Source organism: Gymnoscopelus braueri (assembly GCF_963280865.1).
Source record: "Gymnoscopelus braueri genome assembly, chromosome: 13".
Classification (NCBI taxonomy): Eukaryota; Metazoa; Chordata; class Actinopteri; order Myctophiformes; family Myctophidae; genus Gymnoscopelus; species Gymnoscopelus braueri.
The window spans coordinates 41,205,860-41,231,084 of record NC_137615.1 but is presented as its reverse complement, the minus strand read 5'-3'; the positions used below and the strand labels follow the sequence as shown (position 1 = coordinate 41,231,084).

Sequence of the window (25,225 nt, the reverse complement as noted above, 5' to 3'; positions counted from 1 at the left end):
ACACACACACACACACACACACACACACACACACACACACACACACACACACACAAAATTAACATGTACAGTGAAGGACAGTTTAACAATGTTTATGTAATTAATATATATTAATATATAATAAGTGTTGTAGTGAAATCCAATGTAGCACACGCAGATCGACATGTTAATAAAAAGTAGTACAAACTTTAAAAACACAGAAGTGTGTGTGTGTGTGTGTGTGTGTGTGTGTGTGTGTGTGTGTGTGTGTGTGTGTGTGTGTGTGTGTGTGTGTGTGTGTGTGTAAAATACCCTTTTGGCAATGGCAGTAAAGGAAATAGTCTTTCTCAGACTTTTTCACTGGACTGGCTGCAGAAGCTGCTACAAGGTTGATTTGTCCTTGATCGGGAGGCATCCAGGCATACTCCACTATTCTGTTGGCTAGGGTTTCAACCCAGCTTAATTGGTCAGCCTTGAGATTGGGTAGATTCTCAGGAACATCAGCTACCGTTGCCATTCCACAAATGGTTGTGGCCAGCATAGTGACGTATGCAGAAGTAGCAAACTATACACATAAGGGGAAAACAAATATTTTATTAAATATTTGGTACATTGGCCCAATTTTATTCCAGAATCAACAAGCACATATATGGAATGTATATGGTAAGGTTTTCATAAGTAATAGAATAGATTGATTTACTATGTCTGTACAAATACTCACTTCCATCATGTCCCAAGCATGCTGGACATTTGCAGACACTTTCTTCTTCAGAGACCTGTGATTGAAGTAGTTTTTCAATTGTGCAATGGTCCCTCTTGCACACTCACTGTCGGTTTTATACAGTAGATTCATACTGTCCTATTTCACATTTGAAAATGAAAATTAGAATGTGCCCTTCGGTTACTATCACTGATTTACAAATGTGGACTTCAAGCAAAAAGTACTTTTTGGATGGGACACAGACGGTGTCTTTAATACTGTGAAACTACTGTGTTACAATCCACAGAGCATGGATTTATGTTATGCATTAAACCCTTTATATTTTCATTTAAAAATAGGTTTTAATGACATTTAATTTACCTGTAGAAGAAGCATCTCCTTGTGGAATTCTTGGGGTGTAGGGATCAGTCCGTCCAAGCGTTGACAAGAAGTCCGAGCACCATTTGTCATCTGCTTGCAGTTAATCATTCTGTCCACGCTCAGTCCATCGCCACAACACAGAATCGGCAACGGTTCCTCATCCACTACAGGCACAAACTCATGGAGGTATCTCATGATTTCGATGACACCTGCATTGGAGCTTGGGTTGGCTGACACCACACCTAGGTTGGCCTTTGTAACAGAAAGTGAACAGAGTTAATTAAGTTGATTCAACTTACAAATTTAGATGTGTCGTGTAAAAAAAATATTTCTAAAAGAAATGTTTATCTTACAATGTTGCTTTTGCTGTTCATTTCTTGTGTATAGGCATGTGGAATGTGTTGTTCCACCTTCCGTTTGATTTTTGACAGTGCAGCCAGGTTGTCAACCAGAATTCGGTTTACCAAGATCACCATGCGTTCTCGCAGTCTTTGAAAAACCTTGAAAATATAGAATTATATTTATACACATACATGTAAATACATATTTATATATGTACACACACACATATATATATATATATATATATATATATATATATATATATATATATATATATATATATATATATATATATATATATAATTAATTCACCTCTGGTGTAGGCAGTAGTGTTCGCGGTTGGACCTCAATGGCTCGGCAATCTGGGCCTGTAAGGTCACTAAAGTTCACCTTGTTCTGGTGTGCGAAGGTTAGGGCAAACAGCAGGAACTTATTTGCATGGTCCTTGCTCTGGTGTTTCCCTTGCACAAACATCTTGGGACCACAAGCGAATAAGTTAGTATTTAGGTCATTATTAAGTTAACATGAATTGGCTTACTTTGTTCAATGCTCTTTGAAAATTGGAAATGTTCTGGATACAGTATGAGCAGTGTATGCAATAGAGCAGTGTATGCAATAGACCATATTCACACGGCGGCAATGTTGGCATTTTACATTTAAAAAAACGGGGTGGGAACGGGGTCAAATTTTATTAACTTAATAGAAAAATGGCTGCTGTGTGAATATGGTCTATACCAGAAGTCTTCAACAGGGGGTCCAGGGCCCCTAGGGGGTCCTCATAGTTACTACATTGGGGCCACCAAATATTTGTGTGATATGATTATTTATTTTTACATTAACCACTTGAACACTGTCATCCCTTTTCGGCGAAGAACTTAAGCTCACAATCGTGAGCTTGTAGATCTGCTATTTTTTGCAAATAGGTAGAGGTGTAGAGGGCAAAAAAAGACCAGACCAAGTAAAAAAACTACATAGTTTAAACTGAAACACAATTTTATACAATCTAGAGGGGGTCCCTGCTTCATCTCGCTCTCAGCTAGGGGGTCCTTTGCCTGAAAACGTTGAAGACCCCTGGTCTATACTGATGTAAAGGCCCTCAACGCTAACATACTGTAGGTGTTTACAATTACTCCAGCTTATTAGTACACCTCTAGTAAGGTAGAACATGGCCAGGTATCCAGGCACTATAAGACGGACCATGACAATGAGTCAATATGTCCTGCCTTTGTACGGAAGTGTCCACAAAACTAACGGCTAGTATCAAGCAAACATTGTTTTTGCATGGCGATACTGCCATAACAAATGGTGAAACTAGACATTTTAACATGAAAATACATCATTAGTCTAGGTATTTAATTGCGTTTGCAAAGGCCCAATTTTGTATTAAAAATAATGCAGTTCATCAAGGTTTTTGTTGTATTTTCAACATACCTGGACATTGTCCCATGTCACAGAGTAGGAACAGGTGTTCTTGGCTGCAGGTCCAAATAGCCTCCTTTTTAGAGTTTTTTTCACCTACACCCACAAACACATACATACAACTTATAATCTTGAATTATACATTAATCATAGTATAGTGTTACTGCAATTAAAACAGGAATTAGCCAGTATGTTATTGTTAAAGGACCTGTTTCTTGTTACAAAACAATAATTACATATCATTATGTGAATGTCATAACTTGTACCTCTGCTTTTTCTTTCCAGTCTTTTATTTTGTCATCGTGGCCTAACCGCAGCTTATCAATGGCCACTCTGGTGGCATCGACTCCCAGCGACACACCCATGTGGTTCATGGTTTTGATGACCTTTTGACTGCAGCCTTGCTTCCACAGTTCGATGCCCACGCATTTCTGAATGAAATTTGTTCTCATACTGGTTGAAAACAGTGCCATGGCTAGCGCCATTCCAGTCCTCTGTTTGAATTTTCTTTCTCGCTGCCATTTTTTCCTGAAAAATACAAATATATCTATTAAATTTAAGTAACTCTGCATTATGTTAACTGTCAAATATATTATAACTGATTGGTGGCGCAAACACCATACTTAATTACTGCAATGTATAATATTTTAATGATCTTTGCATTGCTTGTTTTAATTAGAGGTTCTCACCACATCTATGTAAAAAAAACACAGATGAACCAGGTGAAAATAAGAAAAGATTAGAGCATTGAGTCTGGAGCATTTTTTTTATCTTTTCAAAAATCTTACGTGGTGAACCTTTGTGGGTGTAATGCTCCTTTTGATGTGGCTTGCTTCTTCGATCTGCGCTTTCCCAAAACACATTTTGGCAGTGCTTTCTTGCCTCTAACGTAGATTCTACCATAGGAAAAATAGGCACGGTGGATATAAACATGATTATTGTTAGACAAAACAGTAAAAAAATAAATACACAAACAATTGGTAACAACGAAGCATAAGTAAAAACAAATTAAAAAAATTAATCGTACTTGACATGCTTTCCAGGTCCATCTACTGAAGGTGGAAATGTGGCCCTCAAACATCCCATCAGCAGTGGTGCCTTGATACTAGCCCAGTTCAGCACACCATCCCATGTAAATGATGACATTTCCATGGGGGTTATTGGCTTTTTCAAGGGCCCATTAGCATCCGACGACAGTTTCTTTCTCTGCATAAATTAAATATTCAATATGAAATTAACCAACAGAACTATAAAATGCAATAATAGCACACAGTGGTAACACTTGCTATGCATCCCATGTGTATAATGCATAATAAACATACCTAGTTATAATGTATTGTAATGTGCTTATAACACTGTAGATAATAATAGTTATAAGAAGTCATTAATGCTTAGAATGCTTTATAAAAATAATTTTAACACAGCATAAACATTCTAATGACTTCAAACGATAATTATACAATGTTATATGCATATCACAATGGATTTTAACTTGACCTTATAAGTCATTATATAATTCTTTATAATGTGTTATGATTATTGTTATAAAGCATTATGAATACTTATGAGTTCTTATAGCTATAAGTACACAGTGTTATAAGCAGATTATAATGCATTACAACTACTTTATAATGCATAATGGTATGCATAGCAAGTGTTACCCAATACCCATATGGTAAACAGACCTTACCTCTTGGTTGATGGCTTGACTGCAGGCTGTTATCAAGTGTCGCTTGACAGAAGACTTTAAAAAGCACTTGAAAGCTGGTAAATAGTGGTGATTTGCCAGATATTTTTTGGCTAGACCCAATGGTCCCTTTCCAAAGCTTTTCATTGTTTTGTCTCTTTTTGGAAGGCTGGGTGATTCTGGAGAGCTTGTCTTTTCAAAGGAATGTGTTGAGCTGGGGGGGATGGGTGTCGTTGTAGCGCTCATCTTCTCAGGTGATTGTGAGGAGGTGGAGGGTATGGGGGTCATTGGAGCGCTCATCTTCTCAACTGAATGTGATGAGGTAGATGGAATGGGGGTCGTTGGAGATACCTCATATTTGGCTTGCTTCTTTGGAGGACTGGGTGATCGAGTAGTAGTTGGTGTATGCATTGTTGTTGTGCACTCTGTTGATGCAGGGGATTTTTTTGGAGAGATGAATGTTCGTTTGCCACTGTGCTTCTTTTTAGATGTAGTTCTTTCATTTAAATGACGTAGACACCCATGACAGATATATGAATCTTTTTTGGGAGTACGTGCGCTGGGCCATACCCTTTGGGTTGTGCGAGGGCTTGCTCTGTCCAAAATTTTGACTCTGCTGTAGCCATGTGGACCCTTTACAAAGCCAATGTTACAGCCAATACAAAGCTGAGACATTGTGTTTGTGTGTTTCTAAACCTCAAACAATATCAAATAATATTAACCAAAACCAAATTTTTAACATACCAAAAAAAGAACACTAAATAAAATCAAGGTATTAAGCAATAATAACTACTAACAGTATAATGTATATTATTAAAAAAAGGAGTATATACAGTTGAGAAAAAGCTTAAATAAATAATAGAAAACTTAAACACTCTTTCAACTAAAACGAACAAAAAAACTAATACTATATACAGAGGTGAAAAAAACAGAGAAAAACTATAGAAAACTTAAACTTATAAATAAAACTTAACACAAAATAAAAGCAGGGTATTTAGCAATAACAATAACAAACAAAGTATAATGAATATTATCAAAACTACTATTGTATACAAGGGAAATGCAGTGAAAAAACCAACACAATAGTGAAAAACCCCCACAACCCCCACTGTCTACTCTGGTGAAATAAACAGTTAAATATGATAAAATAAGACTATAACAAAGAAAGAAAATGTAGACACTAAAACAAATAATAACAATTCTGAAATGTATGGATGAAGAATTTCTTAGCTTTTCCAAATTAGTTTTCTGTTGTGTTTCCCCAACAAACAAACAGACTGTTTGTTTGTGCTCTCCTCCTCACTCCTCTCCGCAAACAAACAAGTGAAGTGACTATTGTCTAACATTCCTAGGGTCACTTCGGCCTCGGCGATCATTGGTCACTTGCATTAAAACAATCACGTGACAATTGCCAGGTTTACTGGAATAGTACCTTGAAAGACCTTGTGTGTTCAATGCGCAATACACCTCCCGACCGCCAAAGGGGCGCTGTTGCGCAGTTCAAACAGGAAGTTGCACTCATTGTAAACAAGAGAAGAAGCAGGGAAATGAGGGAAGAGTCCGACGCAAGCTGGATTAAAAGACTTCTTTATTGAAAGATATGGATTATTACATTACACTACTACCCCGTAGAGATAGTTAACATTTGGGGCTCGGCGGTAAGCACCTTTATTTTCATTTTGTACAATGTTTGGAGTGTCTACGGGGCATAGTGCCGAAAGTCCAAAGCACTATAGTAGGGGGTACTAAGCACAAAAAATGGCCAAATCGTTACGCGGCGGATAAAAGCATGAAATTTGATACAGATGTCCCTTGGGTCATCCTAAAACATCCTAGAAGGGGTGCCCAAAAAAATCTTAAACAGGAAGTGACTTATGGACAAAATTCAAAATGGCCACCTAAACTGTTGACCGTTGACTCAAAAGACACCAAAAGAATCTCCAAAAAGCATAACATTTTGCACATATGTCCCTTGGGTCATCCTAAGACATCCTAGAAGGGGTGCCCAAAGGAATCTGAAACAGGAAGTGAGTTATTGACTAAATTGAAAATGGCCGCCTAGTGTTGTCGATTGACTCAAAAGACAACTAAAGAATCTCATAAAAGCATACAATTTGGCACACATGTCTTTTTGGTCATCCTAAGACATCCTAGAAGGGGTGCCCAAAGAAATCTTAAGCAGGAACTGAGTTATTGACAAAATTGAAAATGGCCGCCTACAGTGTTATCTATTGACTCAAAAGACAACTAAAGAATCTCATAAAAGCATACAATTTGGCATACATGTCCCTTGGGTCATCCCAAGACATCCCAGAAGGGGTGCCCAAAAAAATCTTAAACAGGAAGTGAGTCATTGACAAAATTGAAAATGACCGCCTACAGTGTTGTCGATTGACTCAAAAGACAACTAAAGAATCTCATAATGGCATACATGTCCCTTGGGTCATCCTAAGACATCCTAGAAGGGGTGCCTGAAATTATCTGAAACAGGAAGTGAGTTATAGACTAAATTGAAAATGGCTGTGTACAGTCTTGACAGATGATGCAAAAGACACTCATAAAAAATAATCTCATAAAAGCATGAAATTTGGTACAAATGTCCCTTGGGTGATCTGAATGCATCCTAAGGGGTGCCAAAAAAAGTTTGAATAGTCTCTCAATGGAAAACACTCCTCCCACACGGGCTGCACTGCTACAATATTCAAATCGAGCAGCCAATCTAGCATTTGGTCCAGAAGCCTGAAAGCTATGCAATCTCTACCATCTCCTGACAAATAAATTAAAGTCGCTGATTCGTGGACACCTTTATGTACACTCTTGCCAGAGGCTGCTTAAGTTTGTAGAGAACTCAAGTGTGGCTGCAAAGCTGAGCCCTTCTGTTCGAGAAAGTGTAGATGCCGGGATGCTGGGTTACCTTGCAGAGCATTATGCCAATGTGCTGGTAATTGCGAAATGGCACACATGAATACATGTAGTTACTAAACACTAATCACAAAAAAACAGTAATGATCAAGAAGAAAATACATGAGAAGATAGAGTGTAAAACAAGCAAGAAGATGTAGAGTGCAAAATAAATAAGATGCAGAGAGTAAAATAAGAATATGCAGAGTAAGATAAGATGATAGAGTGTAAAACAAGCAAGAAGATGTAGAGTGCAAAATAAATAAGATGCAGAGAGTAAAATAAATGAGAATATGCAGAGTTAGATAAATAAAGAAGATTCAAAGAGTACAATAAAAAAATTATGCAGAAAGTAAAATAAATAAGTGATGTAGAAATGAAAACAGAAGGTAGACTACAAAATACGGCAAGTTATGCACTGCATAACCTGTCGTATTGAGTCTGCATAATATGCAGACTGCCATGGTCAACTGTTTAAACAGCCATTTAGAATTTCTTCAACATGGTCCCTTCCTAAAAAGTTTAATAAACAAGCAAACAAATAAATAACCCCTTCTAGGATATATTAAGAAGCACTCAATGTACGTACCAAATTATACACTTTTATGACGTCCCCTTATGTTTTCTTTTGTGTCAACTGCTTTTAGGCGGTCACTTCCTGTTTAAAACCTTTTTGGGCACCCCTTGTAGGATGCGTTCAGATCACCCAAGGGACATTTGTACCACATTTCATGCTTTTATGAGATTCTGTAGGTATCTTGCATCATCTTTCAACACTGTAGGCGGCCATTTTCAATTTAGTCAATAACTCACTTCCTGTTTCAGATTATTTTTGGCACCCCTTCTAGGATGTGTTAGGATGACCCAAAGGACATGTGTGCCACATTTTATGGTTTTTGGAGATTATTTTGGTGTCTTTTGAGTCAACGGTCAACAGTTTAGGTGGCCATTTTGGATTTTGTCCATAACTCACTTCCTGTTTAAGATTTTTTTGGGCACCCCTTCTAGGATGTTTTAGGATGACCCAAGGGACATCTGTATCAAATTTCATGCTTTTATCCGCCGCGTAACGATTTTTCACTTAGTACCCCCTACTATATAGGAAGTGCACCCTACAACTCTCGTAGATTGAAAACGTCAGAATCATAAATACGTCTACGAGGGTTGTATACTACAGCTAAGTCATTATATAAGTGTTGTTTGCAAACAGCTTCAGCTATAGGTGGGTTTTTCTGGCTTGACAGGAAATATCTTTATCTTGACAAAATGTCTGGAGGTTCATTATTATGGTTATAAACAAAGGGACCTGGCAAAACAGATACAGTCTCATCCTGATGTCTTTAATCACAGTTTGTTTTTGGAATCACTCATTCATTCATTACTCAGAGATTCTTAATGATCAACACACCAGGTGTAAACTTTCCATCAATGTTTCTGATACTTAAACCAAATAGAACATTTCGTTTGGACTATTATGCTACAATTTAAGGTACTGTAACTAATCTTTTATTTGCGCACGCACACACATACCTACACACACACACACACACACACACACACACACACACACACACACACACACACACACACACACACACATTGTGTGCACGTGCGCACACAGACACGCACGCACGCACGCACGCACGCACGCACGCACGCACGCACGCACGCACGCGCGCACGCGCGCACGCACACACACACACACACACACACACACACACACACACACACACACACACACACACACACACACACACACACACACACGACTTGCTTGCTTGCTTATATTTTCTCTCTCTCCCTCTTGTACACACACACACACACACACACACACACACACACACACACACACACACACACACACGCACAACCACTTTTTTTTTTTTATCAAGGGTAAAAAATAAAAAACTACATTTCTTTATTGGAACGAGGCTTCATGATATCCTCAGAAATAGCATTTGGCATTTTCTATCAGGAGTAAAATAAAGTTTGAGTTTAGGATAATAAATGACTTTTACCTTCTATGGTATACAGGTCAAAAATGACCCTTACACACCAAGTGTCACTATTTTTAATAATATTAAAACATTTTAAAGTTAAAAAAAACTAAAACAAGTTTTTTTTGTATTATTCTTTTATGGAAGTGTGCTCTAATTTTTGTCTATTATAGCTAGATAACATCATTATCCATTGTCTTCATTATAGGAAATGTAATGAGTGAATTTTTATATTTGTATAATTGAAAACAAGATATATTGAAAGATGAAACCCTAACCTGTAGCAGCACAGGTGACGCTCAAGTCACTGTTAGTCCCAGAGGAGGTGAAGGTGATAAATCCTGGCTGGTCACTGGTGATCTGACTGTTGATCCAAGACTGGTACTGAGACACTCTGACGTAGACTTCAGGTAAATTAGGCAGGGCGCAAGGCACACCAAAGCTCACTATTCCAGACTGAATCCAGCGGGCACCTTCTTTGCTCACCATTGGGCCTCCTGAATCTCCCTGTAGGGAAACACATACTGCATTAAAACAATGAGATATTTCCAGGAAGAAACAATGAACACAACCATTCAAATGATCACCTGACATGAGCCCTTCCCTCCAGCACTAAGTCCAGCACAGATCATATTGTCAGTGATTCTGCCCACTATGCCCACATAGTTGCAGTTACACTGTCTGTTCCCCACCACTGGAACCTCCACTTCCTGGAGGTTTTGGGGGGAAGGGAGGGCAACTAGGGAGACACAAAGTTAGTTTCATGAGCAAATGACCATATCAAATGTTTTGTTTTCTTTAATCAGTCAACTGACCCGCTGCATAACAGTGATGACTACCTGATATGAACATATCTCCCATCCTCTCTTTCTGTACTGCACCATTTATAAGATACATGGCTTTAAATGTACTACTCTGACCTACTCACTACCTGTAAACCAAACCAGATCATCAGGCAATGAGGTAAACATATACATCTATCTTAATCTATTTGTGTTTATTTCTTCATTTAATTATAGACGACGACCAAGGACAAATTAATTCACCGGGTTTGAAATGCTACAAACAAAATGGGCTTCGTTTTGATTCACTATACTCACTACCACTTCCAATTCTGCCCCAGCCAGTGACCCAGCTGTCGATACCACTGTAGAAGGTGCTCCCCGATGCTGCCAGGCAGACTGGTCGGATATAGTCGGTAAATGTCACCGGTGATGCAAGTTTCAGAAGAGCGATGTCATTATCATTAGTACTACTGTTGTAGTTGGGGTTGCGGATGACCTGGCTAACCGACCGAGAGACCTCGTTGGGGTTGGCTAGTTCTTGACTCTGCCGACCCAGATAAACAGTGAGACCAGCTGGGATATTACTAGGAGTAAAGAAAAAAGACAATCCATAATGAGCATAATATTCACTTTTTTTTTTTTTAAGTATTAATGAAATGGTCTTGGGAGAGTAGCGGATCTCTTGCTGATAATAATATCCCACCTTGAGAAGCAGTGAGCAGCTGACAGCACCCATTCCTTGTTAATAAGAGATCCTCCACAGAAGTGACCACTAGAGGTGTGTAGACTGGCCTGCCAGGGCCAGCTCCCAGCTGGAGCGTCTTCACCCCCAACTATCCTGGTGTTCAGAGGAGCCTGGCCACACACTGAGAGAAACACAACTGTCAATAGATCTGGGTGGCAAAGCCAATAGAGTAATGCTTAATTTATGTGCTGTCATACGATGAAGTGTAAATCAGGCTTAACCACTTCAACAGGACTCTATACTAGATTCTACAGTTCTTCTACAACAAATCTCTTCGCTGAAAATAGCCAATCTACAATGCTTTGTAGCTCACATGTGTGAATTTGTACAACTGAATGAATGGGGAAATAGCATAGGCTGTATATGCAGCAAATGTTCACCATGTAAGTAAAGGTAAAAGATGTGTCACTGAAGACTAAATATCTGTGTTCTGTTTTAGGACTTAGACTGGGGTTTTACATACAGTAAATGTTCGTAACCTTATTGAGTCTGAACCTAAATATGGGTCAACTGGCTAGGTTAGACTAAATGAGCAGCCTTAGCAGGGAATTGTTGCTCTTTAGTCAGGTAAAAGAATAAAATAAAGCTTTACTTACCATCTAATTGTGAGTGAGTCCCTGAAAAAGGAATGGAAACAAGCTATTAAAATGACAAATGTAAATAATTTACAGCACATCATTTGTTTTGTTCATCAGGGCAGAGGGAACAGAGGTGCTGTATACACTGTTTCTCAACGTTTGGATTCATTTTTACACTCTTAAGGCGGTTACACACCGGCGAATGTGCGAATATACGCAAAATTCGGACTCGTTCCGAATAATTAAAAGACGCTTTTTCGCTTCGCTTTTCCGCTTTTTCGCGCCATGTACGCTTGCATTGACTTTATAAGGTTTTTAAAAAAAGCGTATTATTCGCACGAAAAAATCGCCCCGGTGTGTAAGGACCTTTAATTAACACTGAGGATTTTACAGTTTAGGTTGGGGTACCAGAGATAAACACAATTGTATCACATGGGCGTCCGTGGCCGAATGCATATCCTTGAAATGAAAAAGGTTTAAGAGTCACTGCTGTACTACATAAAGTGTCTGTACCAGTCATTGGGTTTAGTCATTATAGTCATTATATAAGTGTTATGTGCAAACAGCTTCAGCTATAGGTGGGTTTTCCTGGCTTGACAGGAAATATCTTCATCTTGACAAAACGTCTGGAGGTTCAATATTGTGGTTATAAACAAAGGGACCTTGCAAAACAGATACAGTCTCATCCTGATGTCTTTAATCCCATTTGTTTTTGGAATCAGTCATTCATTCATTACTCAGAGATTCTTAATGATCAACACACCAGTTGTAAACATTCCATCAATGTTTCTGATACTTAAACCAAATAGAAAATGTAGTTTGGACTATTATGTTAGAATTTAAGGTACTGTAACTAATCTTTTACTTGCGCACACGCACGCACGCACGCACGCACGCACACACATACACACACACACAAATTGTGTGCACGTGCGCACACAGACAGACACACACACACACACACACACACACGCTTATGTTTTTTCTTTTCAAGTTTAAATAGGTAAAAAGTACCCTTTACATTTCTTCATTGGAACGAGGCTTCATGATATCCTCAGAAATAGCCATTTTAATTATTTATCATCATTTTAATAAATTTTGAAGGTCTCTATAAAAAAAGTGACCCTTGTGGTGTTGTCAATATTCAATGTTTACAAGTTTGAGAATGAGAGAGACTTGTTCTCAATTGTTGCACTCCCTCATGGAGCTACTTGCGGATTATACTAGGGTCAGTCCACCCTAGGTGGACACGCATTGACCTTTTGCACCTTAATCCTGTATCCTGTATCCATGTATAACGCACTGACTTTTTTTGTCTTTTTTTTATTGTGCTCTTTTTTTTTTTTTTTTTCTCTAAGCACCTTAACATCCATAAGTATATCATGCACAGTATAAGTATATCATGCACAGTATACATACATTGCTGCTATGCTCAGGAACCTTAGTTTTTTATTATCTCAGGTACTTTGTAAATATGTAGATAACTTGTCTGGCCTTCTGTTGTTCTCTTGTTTTTGATCTCCTTCCCACTTGCCCCCCACCCCTCTTCTCCCCCCCCCCCCCCTCTTCTTTCTATGGAAATTAACGTTGCGATGGGAACGATGTACAAAAACGAATTTCACCCACTTTTTTACCTTGTAAACCTGTGATGTGACAATAAACCTGATTCTGATTCTGATTCTGATTAGCATTTGCTATCAGGAGTAAAATAAAGTTTGAGTTTATGAAAAATAAATGACTTTTTACTTTCTATGGTATACGGGTCAAAAATTCCCCTAACACACCAAGTGTCACTACTTTTTATAATATTAAAACTATATTAAAAATATTAAACTATAATAAAATAAAAAAACTAAAACAAGCATTTTTTTTATTATTTTTTTGAACTGTCTATTATAGCTAGATAACATAATTATCCATTGTCTTCATTATAGGAAATGTAATGAATGAATTTTAACATTTTTATAATTGAAAACGAGATATATTGAAAGATGAAACCCTAACCCTAACCCAACATAATATTTTAAAAAGTGTTTACATGGATGTGAATGTATAACAAGTCAGCTATGAGGTGGGAGAAAATAATAAATGAAAATAAATATTTTTTGAGTATGGGCTGAGTTAAATCACGGGTCAAATTTGACCCGCCAACACCAAAAGTAGATGCAGGGGTTAAACACTACTATGTTAACCAGGGTCCTCCAGAGGTCTATACCTGAAACTCTCCTTTTCCCCATTACACCAAAAGTAGCTGATCTACAAGCCCACAACGTGTTGCAGCGTGACATTTTTACCAAATGTTCACCTATTACGACATGCCCAATGCCCATCAAGGACTCTAGGGTTAAACATGGAAAAACAGGAGAGTATCACCTTGATGCTATCACCTACGGTACAGTAACAGGTCACCAGAGACCCAGTTACTTTATTATCAGTCTATGAATAGCAATTGGAATCACTCCAGTAGCCTACTTATAACAGCATGTTATAAATGTTACATCATTCTCCCTACATAAATATCAACAAATATTTTGGTTTGTAACTATTATTTGTCGCCATTTGTGAATATGGAATAATACATTTTTGATTGCCATTAAACTGTAAGAACTACCTTTGAAAGGTCTGCACTCATGAACGGAGCACACATTTAATTAAGATAAGGAAATAAGATTAGAAAAGGCTTGAGATAAGAGAACAACAAATCAATCATGACCCAAAGGTTTAGCCCATTTCTACTACGTGACACATGACTCGTGTTTTCCCAGAAATTTGCTAAAGTTTGTGATAACAAGGAGATATGTATGTAATCAGTATGCAAATTATATTTGAGGTTGCAGATCTGCAATTTTTGTCAAATGTTCTGCTACGTTCCCCTATTTTTCTTGAATGTTCACCTACTATGACATGCCCAGAATATGGATACTATGGTTCATGTGGTTCACAGGAAAAATATATTGTTAGTTGTGAAAAGGAAGTAATGGCTAAATACTTATTGCGTTACTTCATTCCACTTCACTTTAGTGACAGTGACGGCTAATGTAGCTCTAAGCGCAAATTCAAGAAAGAAGATCACTGAGTTGTTACTCACAGCTAAGCGTGTGCTCTGCAGTCAATCAGCCAATATGCCAACCTGCAGTCAATCTGCAGGCAGCCAATCAGGCGGTTGGATTCCGCCTTTAAATATCACTGCCTCTCACACTGGTCATTCTCTTTCCAGCAAGCTCTCTCTGTGGCTTCACACACAGAGCTTGCAAACAAAAAAAATATTTTTTTCAGGGTTACTTCAGATCTGATGTTTTGCGTTTTTACCTCACTCCTTCCATGACTAGGTTTTCTCTCATCAATCACCAGCTGGTGCTTCAGCCTTATCCAACAAGGCTGCCTTCATTCCAGCCCTGCTTTCAACAGTTTGTGAGGCTATCACAAATGCTATAATGATTCAGCTAATGCTGACTGCTCTTGCTACTGCTGCTACAGCTAATGCTAACTCATGTCTGCAATGATTACTGCTAATGCTAACTCTATTCAAACTGCTGCTAACATAACTGCTAATCATCACAGCTAATGGTACCTTTACTCAGGCTACTGTTAATCATGTCAACTACGCAATGTCAACTGCTGCAGTCATGAGCCAGCAAACTCTGCTAAACCGCATTGCAACTACAGCTTCAGCTAATGCTACTTTTAATCAGTCTGCTGCTATTATGTCCAAAACTTTACAACTATACTACTTCAACCGTTGCTACCATGAGGTTAGTAATGGGTCTGCTCATGCTGCTGTCTGCATTTCAGCTTTAGGATGGATAGATGAGAGCAAACCATCTCCGCATGTTATGGAAAATTAAGCTATCATGACCATGCTTCTAAATTGCTTGCTATTACTACTACAGTCAGCTAATGCTATTTGTTCTATTACTGCGAACTGAAGGTCAGTCATGAGTCCGCTAATGCCAACTGCATCGCAACTACAGCTAATCATACTCAAACTGCTGCTATCATAAATCTTTACAGCTAATGCTACTCATACTCAAACTGCTGCTATCATGTCTGCTAAGCATTACAACCATGCTACTTCAACAGCTGCTGCTATGAGCTAATGCAAATTTTACTCAGCCTGCTGCTATCATGTCGGCTATCATTACAGCTAATGCTACCATCACTCAACTGCTGTTAACATGTCTGCTAAGCATTACAGCTATGCTATTTCATCTGCTGCTGCTACGAGCTAACGCAACTTTTATTCAGCCTGCTGCTATCATTTCAGCTAATGCTACCTATACTCAAACTGCTGTTAACATGTCTGCTAAGAATTACAGCTATGCTATTTCATCTGCTGCTGCTATGAGCTAACGCATCTTTTCCTCAGCTGCTGCTATCATGTCTGCTAATCATTACAGCCACGCTACTTCAACTGCCGCAGCTATGAGCTAATACAACTTCAAAATCAAATCAATATTTTTTATGGAACTCATCTAAAGTGGAATTAAAGGTGGGGTAAGTGATTTGCTTTGGTTAAAATAAGTGTTAAATAGCTCTATATTCTGATAGTACTCATTGCTATAGAGTGTTTGTTCAGTAAAATAAGTCTCCTTGTCTCTCCAGCTCTTTATTAAACAGAAAATGCATTTTCGTTTCAGTTTCATTTCCAATTTTATCCAACCAGGACAGAGAACTCAATCAGGATACAGATTAAACAAGTGAAATTGGAAGTGATGACGTTAAGAAATGAGCAGACAAAATTGGAACTGGAACACTATACAAATTAAGCTTAAAAATGGGTACTTTCTCCTGATTGGCTGAGATTTTGACACCTACCAAAAAATGTATTTTCTGTTTATTAAAGAGCTGGAGAGACAGGGAGACAACTGTTACTGAAAAAACACTATAGCAATGATTACTATCAGAATATAGTATTTTAACCTTTTAACAAAATACTTTTTGTTTTAACCAAAAAAATATCACTTACCCTACCTTTAAATATGAAAAGTGTGATTACTGTGTTTAAATCACATTTTGGCACAAAAGTCACCATGTCTGTTAACATATTTATGCAAAGCTTGACTCCCATGCAAAACACCCTTCCTGTACGAATGAACGCCTTCAAGCAGGGGCTAAAAAGTACTGCAAACCCTATGTGCAAACCACAGTTCAAAACTTACAGTATGTAAGAAGAGAGATATACATTTATGTTACCAGCTTTATTTAGCTGGTTCCAAACCATAGACCAGTGCTGATTTTGACAGCAAATTTTGATTTTAGTTTCAGTCATAGTCTTTTGAATAAAATTTCATTTAGTTTTAGTCATGTTTTAGTAATTCTGAAATGTTTTGGTTTTTGACTAAATCTACAGTTGATTTAGTCGACTGAAATGTATGTTGGCGGTGCCTTGATGGCGTCGTAATGGTTGATTTTACACTTGGTTGCATGCTGAAAATAGCCTATCTACTGTACAAGCTCACAACGTGTCGCAGCCCAACACGTTGTGAGCTTGTAGATCGGCTATTTTCAAAGTGCAACACCCGAGTGCAACCAAATATAAAATTACGTGTCTTTTAGTTCTACTGGATCTCTTCTCCACTAGTCCCTCACTAACATTTTAGTCTAGTTTTTATTTGTTGATGAAATTGTCTATATATTTAGTCTAGTTTTAGTCATCGTAGCTTATTTTTTATTTAGTTTTTATTTAGTTTTCATCAGTGAAAAAAGGTTGTCGACGAACATTTTTCGTCATAGTTTTAGTCAACGAAATCAACACTGCCATAGACCCCGCCCACTCTCTGAGTGGACTGCCCCTCTTGGTCTGGTGTTGAAATGTGAGCCTAGTATTTTTTCGATACAAAAAATACTGTCCAGTGAGAGTTGGAGGTGGGGGTGGATCTAACGACAAGCCAATCAGCAAATATCTGCTAAAACAAGCTGTGCGATGACGTCAGATCTAGGCGGATCCGTGGATCTCTTGTAATTGGTTTAGGGAAATTCGAATCCCCCCCTTGTAATTGCTGACACTGCAGCCAATTTCAGACTGCAGCTCCACGCAGCTTCAGGCTAATAATCAGGCTAAGCTTTATTCAGACCCTGCTCGAGTCATAAGTTCATTTAAGTAGCACTAAATAAAAACTAATAGTAAGATCCACTGCATTCGGTGCTATTGGTGGTAGGTTTTTGGTATTGCGGATGTCATGTTTGTCTTTGTTATGTCCTGTATTGTTGTTACTGGCAGAGCTGTGTAACATTTATTTGCCTCTTCTCTTGGCCAGTGCACACTCGTAAAAGAGACAATGGTCTCAATGTGATTTTATTGGTTAAATAAAGGTTAAATAAAAAATAAAAAAACATAATAAAGCATAAGATCTAGAACAAATTCTTTGTGGCATTAAACTAGAGAGTCTTAATGAGCGAGTCACCATGAGGTGAAGTTCCCTTTGGTTTAACATCTAATGCAAACTGAAGCATTGAGCATGAGACAAGTCTCATATGATCTTGGTACCATTTATGGTGTGTCCACCAAAGGAGTCATCATGAAGTGCACTGCATGAGGTGTCAGCTGTGCAGCAGACCTACTGTACAGTATAGTTCTCTTCTATGTCTCACAACTGACAATCAAATACTTTTTGAAAATGATACATTCAGATCATCACACTCTGTCATTAGGGATGTGACATTTTGGGGTAGGGAATGTTTCCAGAGTTAATTTTGACAGCAAATTCTTATTTAGTCTTAGTCTTTTGAATAACACACCATTTAGTTATTTAGCTATTTTCTTTGTGTTTGTTATGATTTCGGTAGCCAAGCTGCCAAAGAAATGGATGGTTCTTCACAAATTGTATGCTACAGTGGTGTGCACAGACATTTTGAGCAGGGGTCATCACCATGGCAGCTTGTGATGGACATTTTCATTAATATTTCATTTTTGCAGTGTCACAATAGTCTAATGTGAAGGCACCTAACTTTGATCAGAGGTGAGCTAACTTTTAGGTTGGAGGAGGTCCTATAGGCTGTGGATGGAGGGTTTACATGGATTATGATTGTGGAGTGTTATTATAGTTGTCAATTATTGAAATCCCAAACATGGAATATACTTGGACCATGCCATATTTAATGCCTGTCTCAGGACTGCCACCTGCCAGTATACATACAGTGGATAACTTTCCAGTCTCCAGATGTTCGAAAGTATAGCTACCACTTTAACGCTGACATCCCAATTTTGGGCATGTCATTATAGGCTAAAAAGATAAGAAAACTAGAAAAAGTGCTCCTCGGAGCACAAGTCTCCGCCAGGTCAGGTAGGTTATTATGGCCTCCTGGTGGCGCTATAATAGGCCAATGTGAAAAGGGTGCCATTTATTCCTAGGCCGTGCACAGCAATCGGACACTGCATGCATGATTTCAGAAATTTTGTTCTAAAAATGTGTTTTGCTAAATTTGACCTGCTGGTGGTGCTATAACAGGCCAATGTTAAAAGGTTGGCATTTGTTCCTCAACGTAGTGCAAATGTGCATTCAAAGTTTCACCGCAATCGGACGCTGCGTTCATGATTTGCGGCATTTTGTTCAAAACGGCCACTCCTGCAAACATTACATGTCAATGTTAGCCAATCAGGATGGAATATGAAAAATCAAACAGATCCGTCTTGATCACATGACTATAGAGATCATGTGTACCGATTTGCGTGAAATTTGGATCAAATCTGAAGGCTTAATATAAAAAAAAATGTTTTATATAAGTCTGTCTCTAGGTGGCGCTATAAAAGGCAAATGTGAAAAATGCAGGGCAAAGGTTTTTCCTTGGTCTCTAGAGAGTGTGCATACAAAGTTTTACAGCGATCGGTGCAGTTATAGGTAAAAACACGAATCGGCCTGTTACAGCGCCACCATGAGGCTGATTTGAACATTTTCAAATGGCATTTCTTCCTCGGTCTAATGGGAATGTGCGTGCAAAATTTCACGGAAATTGCATGCTGTGTTCATGATTTGAGGCATTTTGTTCGAAACGGAGTACTCCTGCAAACTTTGAAAGACATTTTTTGCCAATCAGGATGGAATATGACAAATCTGAAATCAGCCATTTCTTTTAATGACTATAGAGATACTGTGTACCGATTTGGGGGATTTTTGGCCAAAATCTGTAGGTGTACTGTTCAAAAATGTGTTTTTTTGTGGCACAAATCGGCCTCCTGGTGGCGCTATAAAAGGCCCATGTGAAAGATTTGGAGCAGAGGTTCTGCTCTGGCATCCAAGGAGTGTGTGTGCACAGTTTCGCTGCAATCAAGCCAACGGTGCCAGAGATTAGCTGTCCACAAAATGACAGAATGACACACGGACGGACACACACACACACGGACGGACGGGCGGACACGGGGTAAAACATACTCTCTCGCCATGCCTTGCCTTTTGGCCTGGCGGAGACAATTACTGATCTACAAGCTCACAACATGCTGTGATGTGTTGTGATTGATTGCTTTGGATAATAATATTCCAGCTTGTAGATCAGCGTTCCCCTCCCAAATAATATTTGTATTTATTTGATAAGTGGCTTGTTTTAAAAATGTGTAGCGCTTTGGAATAGAGTAGACAATATGGCACATCAGGAGTCCATTGTTATTATATTTAGGGCTAGGGCTATGTGATTCTGATAATATAATAAAAAATGTGCTTTTTTTAAAAGCACATTTTGCTATTTTCACAGAATTGAAGCAGTTATTAGCAATCATTTGGTTTAGCTTAGTCTTGTTGTCTTCACCTGATGCAATTGTGTGTACAGGTAGCAATAGGCCTACTAAAAATGTCCTGTAACTCATGTAAAGAGCACGTTACTTTACGAGTCACCAAAGTTATTCAAATGCATTTTTATATGTTTCTACATTATAATGAATTAAAAAAATATATATATGTGCCACGGACATAGACATGTCTTGCCACGGACATGTTTGTCCGTGTACAGACATGTTGATGACCCCTGCGCAAGGGGCTTTCACGTGCAAAAATTGCCAGCCTTATCCGCAAAACACCTGCACTGCCGTTACATTATTTATAGGTGTGGTTTGGGGGTTACAATAATAGAACCAATCACTGTGCCAGATGCCATTGCCTTTAAGAGAAGACTGTGCAAGTCATTATCCCCAATGCAATATTTGTGCGCTCTATCCCTCTCTGCCACTGTTGCCAGGTCTCCTTATTATAAGCCTGATTGAAAAATTCAGTCACTAAAAACTCAAAATATGGAAAAGGAAAAAAAAGATAATTATTTTGGAAAATCGAGTGTCTGAACTTGAGCAATACTCGAGGATGAATGATCTGGTCATCAATGGATTGAAGACAAGACACCAGTCCTACGCCAGGGCCGCCGCAAAGGGGGCCGAAGGGAATGATGAGCCTACCGCGACTGAATTGGAAACACTGGAGCAACAGGTTGTAGGATTCCTGGAAGGCAGGGGCATTTCTGTGGAGTGGAGCGACATTGAGGCCTGCCACACCCTGCCCAACAAGATCAAGAGCGCTTCACCACAATAAATGAAATAGAAATTGAACAAGTAACTGAAATCAAATTTCTTGGAGTAATAATTGATAACAAAGTATGCTGGAAGCCTCATATAAATTATATAAAAACTAAAATAGCGAAGTCTATTGCAATACTATATAAGGTCAAAGATTTTTTAAATAAAAGTTCATTATACATGTTGTACTGTTCCTTTATACTCCCATACATAACGTACTGTGTGGAAGTGTGGGGAAACACGTACAAAACAAATACTCATTCAATATTCATCCTTCAGAAAAGAGCCATAAGAATTATACATAAAACTACATATAGAGAACCAACTAACCAACTCTTTATCAAATTAAAAGCACTAAAATTCAAAGATTTGGTAGACCTTAGGACAATTCAAATAATGTATAAAGCAGAAAATAGATTATTACCAAACAATATCCAAAAGTTGTTCCAAGCGAGAGAAAGTCATTACAATTTGAGAGGAGTCTGTATGTTTGATCAGCCATTAGTGAGAACTAAAAAAGTTTGAGATATTTGAGACATAAAGAAGGGGTAAGACCTGATAAGTTTTCACAAAACTTCTTCCTACTCCTTTTTTGAACATATATAATTCAAGGATGTTAAAATAATTGTGGCGCTGTTTTTTTTTAATTTTTATTCTTTCTTCTTTTTTTCTCCTTTGTCTTTTCTCATTGATATATTTTTTTAATATGTTCGAAATAAATAAATAAATGAAAATGAAATGAATCTTATATAAACACAATTTACACAAGGAATTGACATTCTCACTTCTGCTGATTATAGGAAAATTAAAATCGCAGGGATTCGTTGAGAATTAGGAGATAGGGAGCCTTTGAATGTTGTGCCGTTGTGCGCCCCGGGCCACTCCTGACATGTCAATTGCAGGCGCACTCTACCAAACGAATTTGGCACAGCAGGTGGTTTTAGTGTGTGGTCAAGATAGCAATTTTAGGGGAAGCGCAACAACACGCTCACAGGCACACCTACAGGCGCAAATAACGGAGTCGGCATAATGAATAGCGGGTATAGCGGCCACAAGATACCGTTTAGGGACAGTGCCAGCTCTTATATAAGTAATTCACAGGTAGCGGGCAGCGGGTGCGGGTAAAGGCAGCTCTCTACCGCGCTGATATCGGCGTCGGAAAGCGTTGGCAAGGGTCTCCTACCGACAACCTGTCGTCAATAGCACAATGCTTGTTTGTTGGATAGCAGCAGGGACACAGCGTGGAAGTCAGTTAGATTAGGATTCTATGGGGAGACTGGAGCTATGGGAATCATGTGCTGTCCCCTATGCCTTCTTGCTGTTAAAATTATACAGAAAAAAATATCAAGGTTCAAGGTTATTGCCATCGTCCATCTTCCTCACATAAAAAAATTACTTAAGTAAAGTACTGAAGCAAATGTTCTTAGTTACTGTTCACCACTGGTAAGGCAACAGAGATTCTACTCACCTCTCATCAGTAACGTTAGCAGAGTTGCTACACGAAGTAGTTGGCAGACAGCCATCGTGTGTGTGTGTGTGTGTGTGTGTGTGTGTGTGTGTGTGTCTGTGAGTCTGTCACTGAAGTCATACTTGTTTAAATCAACTTATCTACTCCTCCCTCTACCAAACACATCTGCAGGAGGTGTCACCTCACCCGCCCCACCCTGTCTGTCCCTCCCTACACCGGTTGATAAATATTTTCTTATTACCCATGAAGTTCAGATTAATTTCACAGAAGCAATAAGAAGACACACACCCATTGATTATTGTATTCGAGAGAGCAGACATGAGGTTGATAGTACCAGATGAATTCTAGGCTAAATGCTCTCTGACGAGCCATAACATGTAAGGGGGTTATAACAAGACCCTTATCAGGGCCCAGGGGGGTTACCAAGACAACATATCAAGGCTTAACACATATGACAGTTTGTTAGACAGAGATGAGCTTCCGGGCGAATGTGGAATCCTTCCATTGGTTGGTAGAGAAGATGATGATGAAGAGGAAGGTGATGATGTGCCACAGTTTATCGGACAAACATTGTCCAAACGTCTTGGCCAACACATTGACCTTGGCTCTGACCGCCGTGACCGGTCGTCCAGTGAGTACCTTATAATTATTAAGATTTGGGCTTATGCAACTTGTTACACATTCAGATCATTATTCATTGATAAAGGAGATAAAAACAGACCTATCACTGGTTCAGTGCCTCTCTAAACCAAAGGAGTCAGACCCTTTGAATGGTAAATGGTGCATTTATATAGCGCTTTTATCCAAAGCGCTTTACATAGATTGTGTATTACATTCACCCATTCACACACACATTCATACACCAATGGTGGAGGAAACCATGCAAGGCACCAACCTGATCATCGGGAGCAATTAGGGGTTCAGTGTCTTGTTCAAGGACACTTCGACACTAACTCTGGGGGAGCACGGGATCGCATCCGGCTGCTCTACTGGCCACTCTACCGCTGAGCCACTGCCGCCCCTTTGACCTAACATATAGTAGTGAAGCAACAGCAAACAAAACGTGTTTTTGCGATGCTGGTATGACTATATTTTGCTGCCTTGTGGAGTTAGTATGCTGTATTCTGCTGGATGGGAAACCATGACTGCGTCTTGTTAGCCGGACACCAAGATCTGACCTAGATGATGACTGAAGAATATAATAAGAGTAGCGCTACACACTTGATGATCCATAATCAAAAACACATCTATATCAGAGGGCAGGAGCAAGTCTGCTCTGTGTCCTCATATCACCCTGGTAGATCAAAATGAGGTGGTCGTCCAATGTCCACCCCCAGCATATTGGGTCAATGAACCATTCTCAAACAAACGGATTTCCTTTTTCGCCTTACTAAATAGCTGTGCTGTCATTCATCATTTGGTCATTGCACTTAGAACACGAGTAGAACTGGACTAAAGTGCTAATAAATGTCACGCATTTCTGTCTAATTGTGCAGGACCTTAAATTAGTTTTGGTCTTCATTGTTTCCTCCTCCAAGAAGTCAACCTGCTGTTTCAGTTTAATAAAGAGCTGGAGAGACAGGAAGAGCCCTGTTTCTATACAAACACTCTATAGCAGGGGTCTTCGAAATGTTTCAGACCAATGACCCCTAGCTGAGAGAGTGATGAAGCAGGGACTACATATTGTGTTGCAGATTAAACCTTTTCATAGATTTCATAGATAGCTTCATAGATGTTGGATTCATGTTAATGTGTATTTTCAGAAATGTAACCACTTAATCCCTCAATTCTTAGTAAACTTGACGTTTGGCTCTGTACTTGGTCTGCTCTATACCAAATCGACAAAAATAGCAACAATAGCTGACAATGCGTCGCAGAGCAATGCATTGTCAGCTTGTTGATCTGCTATTTTTGTTGAATTGTCCCCCAGAATAGGGATGCCAGGATTAAAGTTCTTATGTGAAACAAACAAACAAAAAATCACACATAGATTTGGCGGGCCCCCTGTTGTAACTCTGAGGACCCCCCAGGGGTCCCGGACCCCTTGTTGAATGAAGACCCATGCTCTATAATGATTACTATCAGAATACTAACTCACTAAATACCTCTCTCTCTCTCTCTCTCTCTCTCTCTCTCTCTCTCTCTCTCTCTCTCTCTCTCTCTCTCTCTCTCAATTCGCACAATGGTTACATATCTGTTTCCTTCTAAGAATACCTTGTAGGTTTCTGGGGAAACTGTATGTTACTTACTGTATGTGTCCCATACAAGTGTCACATGGATCAAATGTGGGAGGGGCAAAACAGAGTTTCTTTAGAAAGTTGAGTCATGATTGATTGGTTGTGGTTCTCTTATCTCGTGCCTTTTCTGATCTTATTTCTTAATCACATGCATCACTGCTGAGCACGCCACACCAACACTTCACTGCTTGTACCAATGTACCTGTATGAGAGAGTTACAATAAAACCCTCTTCAATCTTGATTGCAGAATGTCCTGAATCCATTCTGGACATAATGGGCAAACATTCCGTGAAAATAGAAGTAGTACCGTTTGTATTCAGTGTTCATAATATGGGATGATGTATTTGCACCGTAACCATACTGGTGACAGCTTCACAATGTGTTGATCTGTGAGCCCACCTGCTATTTACAGAGGATACAGGATAGGTGGGCACTGGGGACATCTGGGCACCTTGATGTAAAATTGCCTATTTTGTCCAAAATGTAAAAAATTAAAATGAAAGATTGTCTTA

The 25,225-nt window shown here is 38.9% G+C and overlaps 1 protein-coding gene across 1 annotated transcript; it reads right to left on the bottom strand.

The window, feature by feature from the left end:
* Positions 1–9,679: 9,679 nt before the first annotated feature.
* On the bottom strand, positions 9,680–22,569 carry LOC308098616 (chymotrypsin-like protease CTRL-1; the record flags this gene model as incomplete). The annotated part of the gene is made up of 6 exons (XM_080447025.1): positions 22,476–22,569; positions 11,533–11,553; positions 10,895–11,057; positions 10,507–10,775; positions 9,994–10,145; positions 9,680–9,913 (listed from the first exon to the last, which is right to left on the bottom strand). Exons 1-6 carry the CDS (start codon positions 22,528–22,530, stop codon positions 9,680–9,682), a joined length of 894 nt encoding a protein of 297 aa, XP_080303151.1. The 5' UTR covers positions 22,531–22,569.
* Positions 22,570–25,225: the final 2,656 nt, after the last annotated feature.